General features: G+C 43.8%; 1 protein-coding gene across 1 annotated transcript; it reads left to right on the top strand.

Moving 5' to 3' along the window:
- The first annotated feature begins 984 nt into the window (after positions 1 to 984).
- Positions 985 to 16,159, top strand: LOC110500703 (glycogen phosphorylase, muscle form). Its single transcript, XM_036958152.1, has 20 exons — positions 985 to 1,462; positions 3,564 to 3,665; positions 4,033 to 4,111; positions 4,254 to 4,357; positions 4,564 to 4,695; positions 6,860 to 6,971; positions 7,229 to 7,311; positions 7,586 to 7,729; positions 8,063 to 8,155; positions 8,307 to 8,453; positions 10,552 to 10,715; positions 10,844 to 10,958; positions 11,082 to 11,183; positions 11,297 to 11,444; positions 11,528 to 11,586; positions 12,458 to 12,599; positions 12,760 to 12,967; positions 13,284 to 13,418; positions 13,525 to 13,591; positions 14,250 to 16,159. The coding sequence occupies exons 1-20, from the start codon at positions 1,019 to 1,021 to the stop codon at positions 14,400 to 14,402; spliced, it is 2,733 nt and encodes a 910-aa protein (XP_036814047.1). The 5' UTR covers positions 985 to 1,018; the 3' UTR covers positions 14,403 to 16,159.
- The last annotated feature ends 96 nt before the right edge of the window (positions 16,160 to 16,255 follow it).

The raw sequence follows: 16,255 nt of genomic DNA, 5'->3' as shown, positions 1-16,255 counted from the left end.
CAAACGTTTGACTGGTACTGTATATTTAAAACCAAATACTTTTAGACTTTTACTCATGTAGTATTTTACTGGGGGACTTTCACTTTTACTTGAGTCATTTTCTATTAAGGTATCTTGACTTTTACTCAAGTATGAAAATTCGATACTTTTTCCACCACTGGCTAAATCCACCATAGGCTTCGTATGAATCGCGGGCAAGTTTCAGTCACGTATATGGATGGTCACGTTCGCATGGGTCAAACAAACGCCCTTTTCTTTCGCTTATATACAACGTGGCTATTAATAGATTTCATGATCAAATTCCTATAGGGTGGATCATTGGTCCTGGATAATAATAATAACAACAATAATAAGGCTTGGACAGGCAATGCACATCGTTCTTTGAAAACCAGTTGCATGTATTTTGCACCGAGACTGTCCACCACCACCCTGTAAGACATCATGAATAAAGGATCCTCTAATACTGTACAGTGTATACAATCATTTTGTATTGATTAAATAGAATCTTTGTGTTTTCTGCGGAATCGACATGTGATCGAGCTCAGCGAATATTTCGTTGTCCAGAACGAAAGGCATTTCACTGTACTTGTACATGTATCCAGGCAGACAGAATATTCTACCCAAATAACATGCTATACATCACCGCAGTCCCGACAGCTGATAGGCTACATGGCTCACACCCCTCATGTACACTCCTCAATGCCATCATCCCTTCTCAGCTGTTCGAGGGAGGTCTTTTTTTTTTGGGGGGGGGGGGGGATTGGGGGGGTCTCGTTAAATTAATAGTGAATATCCCTCCCTGCATATTGTCATGGTCTGTGCTATTTGGAATCCTTGGGACGTCCGGGATCAAAGGCCATTGGGATTGAAATGGCAAATGGTTAAGGTAAGGGTTAAGGTTAGGATAAGGGTAGGGGTTAGGTTACGGACGTCCTAAGCATACCGTATAGCATTAACCATTATTGTCACGAAGAGGATCAACTGTCAATTGGGCTGGAGGTTCTGTAAGACCCGCCCTATGTGCTCGACAGTTTGTATGTGCGTTTATATATATAACAGTGCAGGTCTGGCATACCAACTCTGGTGTCCACACTTTGACGAGACAGAGGGAGGAAGGAAGGACACACAGTGTGACACGCGAAGCCATCTCCCATCATCCTCGGTTGATATTTGCCTTTCGGATCTACAGTCGCACAATAGAAAATACGCATTTACCAAGATGCCCAAGCCACTGACAGACCAGGATAAGAGGAAGCAGATATCGGTGCGGGGGCTTGCAGGAGTGGAAAATGTTTCAGACCTTAAGACCAATTTTAATCGCCATCTCCACTTTACTCTGGTAAAGGACCGAAATGTGGCGACCAAACGGGACTACTACTTCGCCTTGGCCAACACTGTCCGCGACCATCTGGTGGGCAGATGGATCAGGACGCAGCAGCACTACTATGAGAAAGACCCCAAAGTAAGCAAGCAATATGGTTGCCGCAGTGTCATAGTGATCCCATCCCCTCGCACGCTACTCGGCACGTACGCCTCTGTCAGACTCCGGAAAGTGGGAGGGATGGCTTCCCAGGGAAATATTACTGCGCAGTATGTTCAATGATGCTGAAGTATAGACTAGGGATGCGCTTCAGACGCTCTAGTTACAGAAACGTTATGTTTATAACATGTATTTAAGTAGCCTACCTATTTCATCTGCAATGTAATTATGCGGTGAACATGAGAATGCCGAATTCTGGATTGAGCGCTCCAAAGCCCCTTACAAGTTACATAACCATGTTGTGCATCTCTGGATGAGAACACGACTCAGTAAACGTTTGTCTCTCTCTATTCTAACAGGGAATGCATCTGACGATGCATTGATAGCTGAAATGCAAGCTAGTGCTTGACACTTGTAGAATGACACTAATGCAGCGCACTGTTTAATGGGAGTCAGTCAACTGGTTGTTAACTATGTATTGCGTAAAAGGATAGCCTAGAAGTTGCTGTAACCCAAACCAAATGTTTACATAGTAGCCTAAATACTGTCCAGACACATTATATGTGTTAAATTCTTTTGGAGATGGATATTAGCTGTTAGCTGTTAATTCTATTTTCTATCTCATACATATCAGTGGCACAGAAACAATGATTTATCAATGAATTGAACCAGAACGCACCAGAGGCTCTCTCTGTCTGATCCAATGAAGCTGATAGAACATTGTGTATGACACAATCAGCATCATACCAGTATAGCCACATTCATTATTATGGTTGGTAAGGGAACAAAATAACTGTTATTTTTGTGTGCAGAAGAGCAGATATCATATTGATTGTATGATATGGTAACTTATAACAGAAATATAATTGAAAAGGTCTGCAGTGTCATTAGGCTCATAACTCCTGGCCCTGAGCTACAGGCTTTGAATGACATTCATTTTATTAGTGTCCGGAGGTCAACCTTTATAAAGTCAAAGTCCCTGAGAACATATTTGCCCAATGCCTCCAAACAAATATATTGTAATTTGTGTCCACTAATCCTTAGTTGATAACACCTAGTCATCGGACTCCGGTTCAACTACATTTTTGGTATTTGTACATTTCACATATAAATATGGCTATGTAGGTTACATAAGCAGAAGAACAATACATGCTCCCTAAAGTCATCAAATTTACAACCCACAGTAATAAAATCTGTCCTGTTGTTTTGTGTGTTAATGCAACCCCATCTGCACCAATCTCCCTAGTCGCTCGAACATTTAGGAACTGATCACCAATGCTGCTATATTTATATCCAGGGACTAGATGCCTTTGTCACTTTATCTTAGTCACACTTAATGGGACAGTGGTGCGCTCTGTTTTCAATTTCCACATTTGCATTCCCCCGATTGTCGAAGAACAACCTTTGAGATGTCAAAGGTCAATCAAAGGCTCAGGTGTCAACCCCTCCCAACTATTCATGTAGGATCACGCCACCCTGCTCAACGCTGTTATAGTACTGTAGTGACCTTAGAAATAGTCAAGCAGAAGAGCCATTTCATTTCATAGCTTCAGTGTGAGTAACATACTCCATACATGAATTGGAACGTGAACGATTATATGATGTACAATGTACATTTCCTCTGTATAATGTTGTAATGGGTGGAGACAGGCTGCAGAGAAATATTATACGGACATACAGTAAGTACAGTGTTGATTAATTCGTTAGGATTTCAGGCCAGGAACAGAATGCTGGCACTGTTTTCTGCACTCTTTATATAGGTTGTTATGAGACCTTGGGGTGTACTGAGCGTGCCTTAAAGAAACTAAAATCAGACTCCACTGGCAGGGAGTTCCAAGTGAGTCCAAACACACTCACAATGAGCTGTTGCTTGACTGGTCGCCAAGAATAGCACTCCTGTTGTTGGCAGCACCTGCTCTCTCCCTCTGGCCACAGCCGCTGCCCAAGGGTCATAGACAATGTGGCATTTTCGCAGGGCAACCACATGGGGGCACACTACTGTTGGGTGGCTGAAGGTGTTTAATATTGACACTGTACTGCATTAACTCTCCTTGATGAACCTTCCCCTGCTGTTCCTCTCTAGCGTGTGTATTACCTGTCCCTTGAGTTCTACATGGGGCGCACCCTGCAGAATACAATGGTGAACCTGGCTCTGGAGAACGCATGCGACGAGGCTACCTATCAGGTGAGAGATGGATCGGCCTTAGGCCACTCCTGGACCCTGACAGTGGACCATCATAATTACCTCAACCTAGAACATTGCGTCTGACACACACTGCAGAGGCTATGTAACTGGCACATTGAACATTTATGCAACTGAAAATAAGTGCTTTTTCTCACACTTCATTCAAGATTCAAGGATACTTTCTTATGTAAGAATTTCAGGTAACTTGTCCTTCTCTGAGATGGAACACTGCGCCATTTCCATATATTCAGAAGAAAAAGCTTTTCCTAATACATTATTAATGTAGCTCCATCCTCCCTCATTGTATAATGTATTATAGACTAATGAAGAACTATGAATCTTAACAATTTATCTTCATCTTCATCAGTTGGGCCTGGACATGGAGGAGCTGCAGGACATTGAGGAAGATGCCGGCCTGGGAAATGGTGGCCTTGGACGGCTCGCCGGTGAGTTCCTCCTCCTTGGCTCTCTATTGGTCTACCTCGCTGTTTCCCCCCTAGAAATAGTGTTGCCAACGACAGTGATGCTCAGTGGTCAGGACAACCCTGTCTCACCCCATCTCTCTCGCCCCTCCCCCTGTGCTCTCAGCCTGCTTCCTAGATTCCATGGCGTCTCTGGGACTGGCAGCTTACGGCTACGGCATCCGCTATGAGTTCGGCATCTTCAACCAGAAAATTGTGAATGGCTGGCAGGTAGTTTAACTGGCAAAGTTGACTATATGTATGTATGTCTGTGTCTTTGATTACATGTTAGTCAGTGTAAATAGTCATTTTCGGGGTTGTTGGAGTCATGCGCTTTAGATGGTCAAATTATTTTATGAATAATTTCTCACATTTGCACATATTTGTAAACTAGTCATAGTGAACTCATGAAGCTGTATAATCATGATAATCGACAGGTAGAGGAGGCTGACGATTGGCTGCGCTACGGCAACCCCTGGGAGAAGGCCCGCCCTGAGTACATGCGACCCGTCCACTTCTACGGCAGAGTGGAGCACACCCCCGAGGGTGTGAAATGGGTCGACACACAGGTGAGAGACTACATACAGACGATACAACATAGAAATAGTCATCATTGTGGACGTAACTAAACATTACATGGCACCTCTACATTAACAGGTAGTGTTGGCCTTTCTACATTAACAGGTAGTGTTGGCCCTTCTACATTAACAGGTAGTGTTGGCCCTTCTACATTAACAGGTAGTGTTGGCCCTTCTACATTAACAGGTAGTGTTGGTCCTTCTACATTAACAGGTAGTGTTGGCCCTTCTACATTAACAGGTAGTGTTGGCCCTTCTACATTAACAGGTAGTGTTGGCCCTTCTACATTAACAGGTAGTGTTGGCCCTTCTACATTAACAGGTAGTGTTGGCCCTTCTACATTAACAGGTAGTGTTGGCCCTTCTACATTAACAGGTAGTGTTGGCCCTTCTACATTAACATGTAGTGTTGGCCCTTCTACATTAACAGGTAGTGTTGGCCTTCTACATTAACAGGTAGTGTTGGCCTTCTACATTAACAGGTAGTGTTGGCCCTTCTACATTAACAGGTAGTGTTGGCACCTCTACATTAACAGGTAGTGTTGGCCCTTCTACATTAACAGGTAGTGTTGGTCCTTCTACATTAACAGGTAGTGTTGGCCCTTCTACATTAACAGGTAGTGTTGGCCCTTCTACATTAACAGGTAGTGTTGGCCCTTCTACATTAACAGGTAGTGTTGGCACCTCTACATTAACAGGTAGTGTTGGCCCTTCTACATTAACAGGTAGTGTTGGCCCTTCTACATTAACAGGTAGTGTTGGCCCTTCTACATTAACAGGTAGTGTTGGCCCTTCTACATTAACAGGTAGTGTTGGCCCTTCTACATTAACAGGTAGTGTTGGCCCTTCTACATTAACAGGTAGTGTTGGTCCTTCTACATTAACAGGTAGTGTTGGCCCTTCTACATTAACAGGTAGTGTTGGCCCTTCTACATTAACAGGTAGTGTTGGCCCTTCTACATTAACAGGTAGTGTTGGCCCTTCTACATTAACAGGTAGTGTTGGCCCTTCTACATTAACAGGTAGTGTTGGTCCTTCTACATTAACAGGTAGTGTTGGCCCTTCTACATTAACAGGTAGTGTTGATCCTTCTACATTAACAGGTAGTGTTGGCACCTCTACATTAACAGGTAGTGTTGGCCCTTCTACATTAACAGGTAGTGTTGGCCTTCTACATTAACAGGTAGTGTTGGTCCTTCTACATTAACAGGTAGTGTTGATCCTTCTACATTAACAGGTAGTGTTGGCCCTTCTACATTAACAGGTAGTGTTGGCCCTTCTACATTAACAGGTAGTGTTGGCCCTTCTACATTAACAGGTAGTGTTGGCCCTTCTACATTAACAGGTAGTGTTGATCCTTCTACATTAACAGGTAGTGTTGGCCCTTCTACATTAACAGGTAGTGTTGGCCCTTCTACATTAACAGGTAGTGTTGGCCCTTCTACATTAACAGGTAGTGTTGGCCCTTCTACATTAACAGGTAGTGTTGGCCCTTCTACATTAACAGGTAGTGTTGATCCTTCTACATTAACAGGTAGTGTTGGCCCTTCTACATTAACAGGTAGTGTTGATCCTTCTACATTAACAGGTAGTGTTGATCCTTCTACATTAACAGGTAGTGTTGGCACCTCTACATTAACAGGTAGTGTTGATCCTTCTACATTAACAGGTAGTGTTGATCCTTCTACATTAACAGGTAGTGTTGATCCTTCTACATTAACAGGTAGTGTTGATCCTTCTACATTAACAGGTAGTGTTGGCCCTTCTACATTAACAGGTAGTGTTGATCCTTCTACATTAACAGGTAGTGTTGATCCTTCTACATTAACAGGTAGTGTTGGCCCTTCTACATTAACAGGTAGTGTTGATCCTTCTACATTAACAGGTAGTGTTGGCACCTCTACATTAACAGGTAGTGTTGGCCCTTCTACATTAACAGGTAGTGTTGGCCCTTCTACATTAACAGGTAGTGTTGATCCTTCTACATTAACAGGTAGTGTTGGCACCTCTACATTAACAGGTAGTGTTGGTCCTTCTACATTAACAGGTAGTGTTGGCCCTTCTACATTAACAGGTAGTGTTGGTCCTTCTACATTAACAGGTAGTGTTGGCCCTTCTACATTAACAGGTAGTGTTGGTCCTTCTACATTAACAGGTAGTGTTGGCCCTTCCTTATGACACCCCAGTCCCTGGCTACAGGAACAACGTTGTGAACACCATGAGACTGTGGTCTGCCAAGGCCCCCTGTGATTTCAACCTGAAAGACTGTGAGTTACTTCTGGACTGTTTGGGCTTGTCTGTGTCTGCTTTATTGTTTAAACCTACTGATTAAATTATGCATTAATGAAAATGTTTACAACCTTTGTAACATTATTATCAGTAATCAAATTCAACCATCAGTTTTATTTTCCGTAATCTAATTCAACAATCATGATGTTGATTGTCCTGATGGGAGCTGGAAAACAGTACTAGGCAAGACATTTGAAATGCTAGATGTGACCACAGCATTTTGTTTGTTCTACAGTCAATGTGGGTGGCTATATTCAAGCTGTGCTGGACAGAAACTTGGCTGAGAACATCTCCCGTGTTCTGTACCCCAATGACAACGTGAGTAGAACCCAGTGTTGATTTGAACCTTTATTTAGCCAGACGAATTCTAAGAACAAATTCTTATCGACAATGACGATTCATTGTAACGAATCAATGAGTTTTCCTAATGCTGTCAAAAACATTTCATCCATTTTAAAGTGTTATGTCTCCTGCTCAACATAGACACTGGTTCCTGTAAGAATGAATTTAAGCTGAGTCATCAAAGCACTTCTCTGACAACATCATAATAATAATAGAGTGTGATGGACTGTGGTCCTGTTTTTGACCCCAGTTCTTCGAGGGGAAGGAGCTTCGTCTGAAGCAGGAGTACTTTGTGGTGGCGGCCACTCTGCAGGACATCGTCCGTCGCTTCAAGTCCTCCAAGTTCGGCTCCACTGAGGTTGTGCGCGTTGACCTGTCCACCCTACCTGACAAGGTTAGATGGATACGATAGATAGTCTAGGACGCTAAGTGTATGTTCTAACTGAATTTATGCATCTAAATACCATATAGTCTCCAAACGGCTTTGTTCACCGAGCACACTCCGGTATGATGTCAACGACACAATGTGCTTCCACTTCTGCATTGCTTGCTATTTGGGGTTTTAGACTGGGTTTCTGTATAATCACTTTGTGACATCGGCTGATGTGAAAAGGGCTTGATAAATACATTTGAATGTGAGACTATGTGTTCACATGCAACAGTTTCCTCCCCTAACTGTGTCTTCCAACTGTATTGTCTGATGCCCTCTCCCCGGCCTGTATTGTAGGTGGCCATCCAGCTGAACGACACCCACCCTGCCATGGCCATCCCTGAGCTGATGAGGATCTTGTTGGACACGGAGCACCAGAAATGGGAGAAGGTATAGTGCTGGTCCCCCTGCTAAAGCAATGATACATACAAGTGTAAAGAATACTTACCACAAATGGGGAAATGCTCCTAAATGGATTCACCAAACATTAACCAAAACAATTTCCTTCTACATGTATCATTGTATTTCCCCCATCTCTCAGGCCTGGGACATCTGCACACGTACCTGTGCCTACACCAACCACACCGTCCTGCCTGAGGCTCTGGAGCGCTGGCCCACAGACCTGCTCCAGAACCTTCTGCCCAGACACCTGGAGATCATCTACGAGATCAACCGACGTCACCTGGAGGTAGAGCCAAACACTCCTGTAACATACAGTATTACAGCCATACGAGTGTACGTATACAGGGCACTCCTGTAACACACAGTATTACAGCCATATGAGTGTACGTATACAGGGCACTCCTGTAACATACAGTATTACAGCCATACGAGTGTACGTATACAGGGCATTCCTGTAACACACAGTATTACAGCCATATGAGTGTACGTATACAGGGCACTCCTGTAACACACAGTATTACAGCCATACGAGTGTATGTATACAGGGCAATCCTGTAACATACAGTATTACAGCCATACGAGTGTACGTATACAGGGCACTCCTGTAACACACAGTATTACAGCCATGCGAGTGTATGTATACAGGGCACTCCTGTAACACACAGTATTACAGCCATGCGAGTGTACATATACAGGGCATTCAGAAAGTATTCAGACCCCTTGACTTTTTCCACATTTTGTTATGTTACATCCTTATTCTAAAATGGATGAAATTGTTTTTTTCCCCCTCATCAAATCTACACACAATACCCCATAATGACAAAGCAAAAACAGGTTTTTAGAAGTGTTAGCAAATGTATTAAAAATAAAAATGTCACATTTACATAAGTGTTTAGATCTTTTACTCAGTACTTTGTTGAAGCACCTTTGGCAGCGATTACAGCCTCGAGTCTTGTTGTTAGCTGCAAGCTTGGCACACCTGTATTTGGGGAGTTTCTCCCATTTGTTTTAGGGGAGTTTCTCCCATTATTCTCTGCAGATCCTCTCAAGCTCTGTCAGGTTGGATGGGGAGCATTTCTGCACAGCTATTTTCAGGTCTCTCCAGAGATGTTCAATCGGGTTCAAGTCCGGGCTCTGGCTGGGCCACTCAAAGACATTCAGAGACATGTTCCGAAGCCACTCTTGCATTGTCTTGGCTGTATGCTTAGGATCGTTGTCCTGTTGGAAGGTGAACCTTCGCTCCAGTATTAGGTCCTGAGTGCACTGGAGCAGGTTTCCATCAAGGAGCTCTCTCATCTTTCCCTCAATCCTGACTAGTCTCCCAGTACCTGCCACTGAAAAACTTCCCCTCAGCATGGTGCTGCCACCACCATGCTTCACTGTAGGGATGGTGCCAGGTTTCCTCCAGATGTGACGCTTGGCATTCAGGCCAAAGATTTCAATCTTGCTTTCATCAGACCAGAGACTTGTTTCTCGTGGTCTGAGAGTCCTTTAGGTGCCTTTTGGCAAACTCCAAGCGGGCTGTCAGGTGCATTTTACTGAGGAGTGGCTTTCATCTGGCCTCTCTACCATAAATGCCTGATTGGTGGAGTGCTACAGAGATGGTTGTCCTTCTGGGAGGTTCTCCCATCTCCACAGAGGTATTCTTGAACTCTGTCAGAGTGACCATTGGGTTCTTGGTCACCTCCCTGACCAATGCCCTTCTCTCCCAATTGCTCAGTTTGGCTGGGCAGCCAGCACTAAGAAGAGTCTTGGTGGTTCCAAACTTTTTCCATTTAAGAATGATGGAGGCCTCTGTGTCCTTGGGGACCTTCAATACTGCAGAAATATTTTGGTACCCTTCCCCAGATCTCTGCCTCTACACAATCCTGTCTCGGAGCTCTACAGACAATTCCTTCGACCTCATGGCTTGGTTTTTGCTCTGACATGCACTGTCAACTGTGGGACCTTATATAGACAGGTGTGTGCCTTTCCAAATCATGTCCAATCAATTGAATTTACCACAGGTAGACTCCAATCAATTTATAGAAGCATCTCAAGTATGATCAATGAAAACTTTTTGCAAAGCTTTTTTGCTTTGTCATTATGGGGTATTTAGTGTAGATTGTTCCCCCCCCCCCCCCCCCCCAAATCAATCTAATCGATTTTAGAATAAGGCTGTAACGTAACAAAATGTGGAAAAAGTGAATGGGTCTGAATACTTTCCGAATGCACTGTACATGAGAGAATATACTGTAAACATATATTCACGTGCCTGAGAGGATTAGGAGTTAGCTACTGTAAAAAGCAACAACATATCCCTCAATATTTTCTTCTTCAATGTGATGTAAACAAATGGGTGTGAAGGTAATTGTTTCCAATCCTCTTTCTCCTCCTTCCCTCAGCGCATCGCTAAGCTCTACCCCGGGGACCAAGATCGTCTGCGCCGCATGTCCCTGGTGGAGGAGGGCGACCAGAAGAAGATCAACATGGCCCACCTGTGCATCGTGGGCTCCCACGCCGTCAACGGAGTGGCCCGCATCCACTCGGACATCCTCAAAGCAACCCTGTACGAAGAAACGCTGTTTTAGTTTGTTTTATTTCTCGCTATCCCTAGCCAATATGGTAACCTGTTTTCCCACTGGCCCCATATGTTGAATGGTATTTGATCTATCAATCATTCATTGAGCCCACTAGGTTCAAGGACTTCTACGAGGTGGACCCCCACAAGTTCCAGAACAAGACCAACGGGATCACGCCCCGACGCTGGCTGGTCATGTGCAACCCTGGGCTGGCTGAAGTCATTGCAGAGGTGTGTGGTGGAGTGTAGCTAAAATCATATCCAAAGTGGAGTGACAGTTGGTGCTAGTGTCGCAGTAGTGTCTGAGAAATGATGATTGTAAAAATGGTTATTTCTGTATGTTTGAATGTTCAGAGGATCGGTGAGGATTACATCCGCGATCTGGACCAACTGAAGAAGTTGCTGGCGTTTGTGGATGACGACTCTTTGATTCATGACATCGCCAAGGTCAAACAGGTCAGAACATAACAATCTCTTGAAATATGTTGTCATTTTCATTCGAGTCACCATCTCAGTCTGAGCCAAGGTCCGTACTATAACTCCTAACACTTTACTGTGTCAATCTGTAGGAGAACAAGCTTAAGTTTTCTGCCTATCTCGAGGAGCACTACAAGGTGAAGATCAACCCCAACTCCATGTTCGACGTTCAAGTCAAGAGGATCCACGAGTACAAGAGGCAGCTGCTCAACTGCCTGCACATCATCACTCTCTACAACCGTGAGTGGTCCTCTGTTCTTTTACAGCATTAGTGAGAAACATTATTCTGTCAACCAAGTTGACCTGTCGTCTTTTTCATTCAGGCATCAAGAAGGAGCCCAACAAGAATTGGACCCCCAGGACTATCATGATTGGAGGAAAGGTGAGCCACAATAGATGTTTGATCAAGTCATTAGGATACAGGTTGTACTGCAAAACTCATTGGATATATTTTGTTAGTATTGGGAATTTTCCAGTACATGTGTGCACATTATACATCTTAGAGTAGTAAGCAGAATCAATGCATTCTGTATATGTATCTAGGTCATTAGGCTAAGGGAAGCCATTACCTAGTCCCGTGAGGTTCATTAGACGTGCATTATGAGCATAGGTTTGTATTACTCAAGCACCATTAGACATGCACCTGCATTAGGAGTGTGCGTGTCTGTTTATTTTTGTATCATTGCTATGGTTACGCCACCAATGGAATCTATGCCCTAATGTTTATTTTTGTATCATTGCTATGGTTACGCCACCAATGGAATCTATGCCCTAATGTTTATTTTTGTATCATTGCTATGGTTACGCCACCAATGGAATCTATGCCCTAATGTCTGTGCCAATAAGAAAATGGAAACCAAGCTAAAATGAGTGCAAGGCAAAAAGATATTTGTGGCTAAATGCCAAAGGGGATGAATCATTAACATAAAGAGGAGTTACTATGTGTGTGACGTAAGGATGAAAACTGTATAAAAGGTATGTGCCGAGGCTGGAAAGGCAGTTGGTCCATGGGCCAACTCGGCTTGTTACTTTGTAATAAACTCTTATTTGAATTCACAAATAGAGAAATATGATAGAGAAATATGATTGAGCGAATATTTCCACGACATTAGACTGTCCCACATCAGTTTGAGCTGTTTTACCAACTGCTATGGAGACAACGACCAAAGCTGGCAAGACAGCACAAACAGATCTGTGCCCTCTGTATAAGATTTTGGCATCCATGTGATTTCATATTCTCCATTTTTTCCCAGGCTGCCCCTGGGTACCACACGGCAAAGCTGATCATTAGGCTGATCACTGCCATCGGAGAGATTGTCAACCACGACACTGTGGTGGGAGACCGCCTCAAAGTCATCTTCCTGGAGAACTACAAGGTCACTCTAGCAGAGAAAAGTAAATAGTTCACATACTTGCTGCTTTCTTGGTTTTGTTTATGTTCCCATTGGAGTGTAGTTAAGGGGCTTCCCACTTCTTCCACATACATTTTCTCTCTGCCTTATCTCATCTCTCTGTTTCGGTTTCTCTCCTTCTCTCTCTGTCTCTCTCTCGCCAGTCATCCCTGCGTCCGACCTGTCTGAGCAGATCTCCACAGCTGGCACTGAGGCGTCTGGCACTGGCAACATGAAGTTCATGCTGAACGGAGCGCTCACCATTGGCACCATGGACGGAGCCAACGTAGAGATGGCCGAGGAGGCCGGAGAAGAGAACCTCTTCATCTTCGGCATGAGGGTGGACGACGTGGATGCCATGGACAAGAGTGGGTAAGACAGTGGGGGGGGGGGGGGGGGGGGGGGGGGGGGGGGGTGAATGGATGGACGAAGGGTTCTGATCAGAGATGGTGGAGAAGAAGACATGAGGATTGGCATTGGATGATAGCTTAGGAGAGAACATTTCGGATTACGTGGAAGGATGCTTACTGGGTAAACTTTGGTGGAGAAGCCAAGACGATTTGCATGGTAAAGGATAGAACCGAAAGAGACAGCTTTTTGGATGACTTGGAAGGAAGGATGATAACTGGCATGCATCCCATAATGGATTTAAAAAATATATTCTTTATAAATGTATCCATCTTCCCAGATATGATGCCATGGACTACTACAACCGCATTCCTGAGCTGAAGCAGGCCATGGACCAGATCGCTGGTGGATTCTTTAGCCCCGACCAGCACGACCTCTTCAAGGACATTGTCAACATGCTGCTGCACCATGACAGGTGGGGGGAAGCGCTGAGTCACAACACCCAAATGCGGACACACTGTACTCTACCGTTATACACGCAGCCACACAATGTCTAACCAAGCATGATGTTTGTGTTACAGATTCAAGGTGTTCGCTGACTACGAAGCTTACATCAAATGCCAAGAGAAAGTCAGTGCTCTCTACAAGGTGAGTGTTTCATAGACTGAAAATCTTTTTAATATCAATTGTTTTCTTTATTTTTTTCTTCTTCATTTTTTTTGTATTCTACCCCCAATTTCAATCTCGTTTCATCGCTGCAATTCCCCAACTGTCTCAGGAGAGACGAAAGTCGAGTTATGCGTCCTCAGAAACACGACCCGCCAAACCGTGCTTCTTAACACCCGCCCGCTTAACCCCGAAGCCAGCTGCACCAATGTGTCAGAGGAAACGCTGTTCGACTGACGACCGAGGACAGCCTGTAGGTGCCCGGCCCGCCACAAGGAGTCGCTAGAGCCAAGTATAGCCTCACCGGCCAAACTCTCCCTTAACCTGCTGGGACAGTTGTGCGCCGCCCTTTGGGACTCCTGATCACGGCCAGCTGTGCTACAGCCCGGGATTGAACTTGGGTCTGTAGTGACGCCTCTAGCATTGCGATGCAGTGCCTTAGACCGCTGCACCACTCGGGAGGCCCTGTTTTCTTTATTTTTTGTAAAGTGTATCGAGACTTGTTAAATGCTCTATAAATAAATTGTGACTTGACTATTCCCCAGTCAGTTATAAGAATTTTTACAGATACATAACATAACAGTATTCCTTCCTTCTGCAATGGTTTTAATTTCCCCTCTCTTCCCATCCATCCCAACAGAACCCTAAAGAATGGACCAAGATGGTGATCCACAACATTGCTGGTTGTGGTAAATTCTCTAGCGACCGCACTATCTCCCAGTACGCCCGGGAGATCTGGGGCATGGAGCCCAGCCTGGAAAGGATCCCTGCCCCAGACGATCCTCGCCAATAAACCCCAGGCCTAAAACCAACCTCTGGTTTTTCCACAGCCCCGGCTTCTGGTTTTGCCTCTGGCTGTTCCACAAAAACCATTTTAACTTGAGAAATGGTTTAGAAACCTGAAAGCTCCCTGTAACTAGTACATTTTCATTGTGTCATTTCAGTGTGGTCAGTATTAGTTGATGATTGACTATACATGTAGCAATCCCTGTCCGGCTACGTGTTGGCCAATAACCTGATACCACTTTCAACCTCGACATTCAGCATTCATTTTCTCAATGGGCTAATACAAAATCAGCATTCACCTTCTCAATGGGCTAATACAAAATCAACATTCATCTTCTCAATGGGCGAATTCAAAATCAGCATTCACCTTCTCAATGGGCTAATACAAAATCAGCATTCACCTTCTCAATGGGCTAATACAAATCAGCATTCACCTTCTCAATGGGCTAATACAAATCAGCATTCACCTTCTCAATGGGCTAATACAAAATCAGCATTCACCTTCTCAATGGGCTAATACAAAATCAGCATTCATCTTATCAATGAGCTAATACAAAATCAGCATTCATCTTCTCAATGGGCGAATTCAAAATCAGCATTCACCTTCTCAATGGGCTAATACAAATCAGCATTCATCTTCTCAATGGGCGAATTCAAAATCAGCATTCATTTTCTCAATGGGCGAATTCAAAATCAGCATTCACCTTCTCAATGGGCTACAAATCAGCATTCACCTTCTCAATGGGCTAATACAAAATCAGCATTCACCTTCTCAATGGGCTAATACAAAATCAGCATTCACCGTCTCAATGGGTTAATTCAAAATCAGCATTCACCTTCTCACATGTACCAGCAATGCATAGTCAACTGGCTTGTGCAACATGAATAACATGAATAACACTGTTCACCATCATTTAAGCTAACATGGTTAGAGAATAGACCCTTTAACAGTCAGTGGGGCCAACAAGTAGCTGGAAACCTCACCACTGTCTAATGGTACCAAAACCATGTCTTCCAAGAATGAGACATGGTGGGACATAGAGCCTTATCAAAATAAGCACGTTCTTCTCACATAGACACTGTGATTCTACACTACTGGTTCGGCCTGCCAAGGACCACCTCTTTACTCATATCTGCACCAAATAACCACTCAAGTTGAAGGGACTTGGTTAACATGCGTGATCCTTGATGTTATAAAACTGTTTGCTCAATGTATGTCTGTATGTCGAATGTAGTAATTTGTGCATGTTATTAATGCTTGTGTTTTGGGTAGCCCACACACAATCCTTATTGCTGAAATACTTTCTGCTATAAGCTGCGTTTTGTTTAGAATGATCCCATCAGTAGATCCTCAAAACGTTGTTCCAGTGTTGGAAAATGATCCTTCATATAGTCCAACAAACTAAGCCTTCTCTCCTCCACCTTCTCTGCCTAATACCTCTCTGAGTGACTATAATGCTGCCTTAATAACTAAGCTGTGTCTGTAGTTGTTCAGCCTAAAGTGACCCCTCACTGTTAAGCTGCAAGTCTTTTTTGCTGTTCAGATAAATAACAATTTCTGGTACAATAGTATTTCTCACTGTTTGGAAGTCTTGACTTAGTGTTAACTACTGAATCACTAGTAATTGAGTGTGTCGGGTTGATAAAGATTGCACATGTCCAGTAGTTTTCTTCCATTAGAGAGACTCTAAGCACTTAAAGCTTCAAACTCTGCATTATCTTGTCAATGTGAAACAACAGTCAATAAAGGAGACAAAGTTACAACACTTGTGTGATATTTTGTTACTTTCCAAAATGGCTACATTCACTCATCGCTTGTATGGCGAGATGGTTGTGTGTCTACCAATCAAAACTGAGCAA

This window comes from Oncorhynchus mykiss, chromosome 21, assembly GCF_013265735.2.
Source record: "Oncorhynchus mykiss isolate Arlee chromosome 21, USDA_OmykA_1.1, whole genome shotgun sequence".
NCBI classification, from domain to species: domain Eukaryota; kingdom Metazoa; phylum Chordata; class Actinopteri; order Salmoniformes; family Salmonidae; genus Oncorhynchus; species Oncorhynchus mykiss.
This window is presented reverse-complemented; position numbering and strand designations above follow the sequence as displayed.

Excerpts from the sequence above, each read along its gene's own strand:
- LOC110500703 (XM_036958152.1), top strand. The coding sequence starts at position 1,019 with ATGTGCTCGACAGTTTGTATGTGCGTTTATATATATAACAGTGCAGGT. Across the intron at positions 3,666-4,032 it reads GCGACGAGGCTACCTATCAG|TTGGGCCTGGACATGGAGGA; the intron begins GTGAGAGATGGA and ends CATCTTCATCAG. Across the intron at positions 11,587-12,457 it reads CTATCATGATTGGAGGAAAG|GCTGCCCCTGGGTACCACAC; the intron begins GTGAGCCACAAT and ends ATTTTTTCCCAG.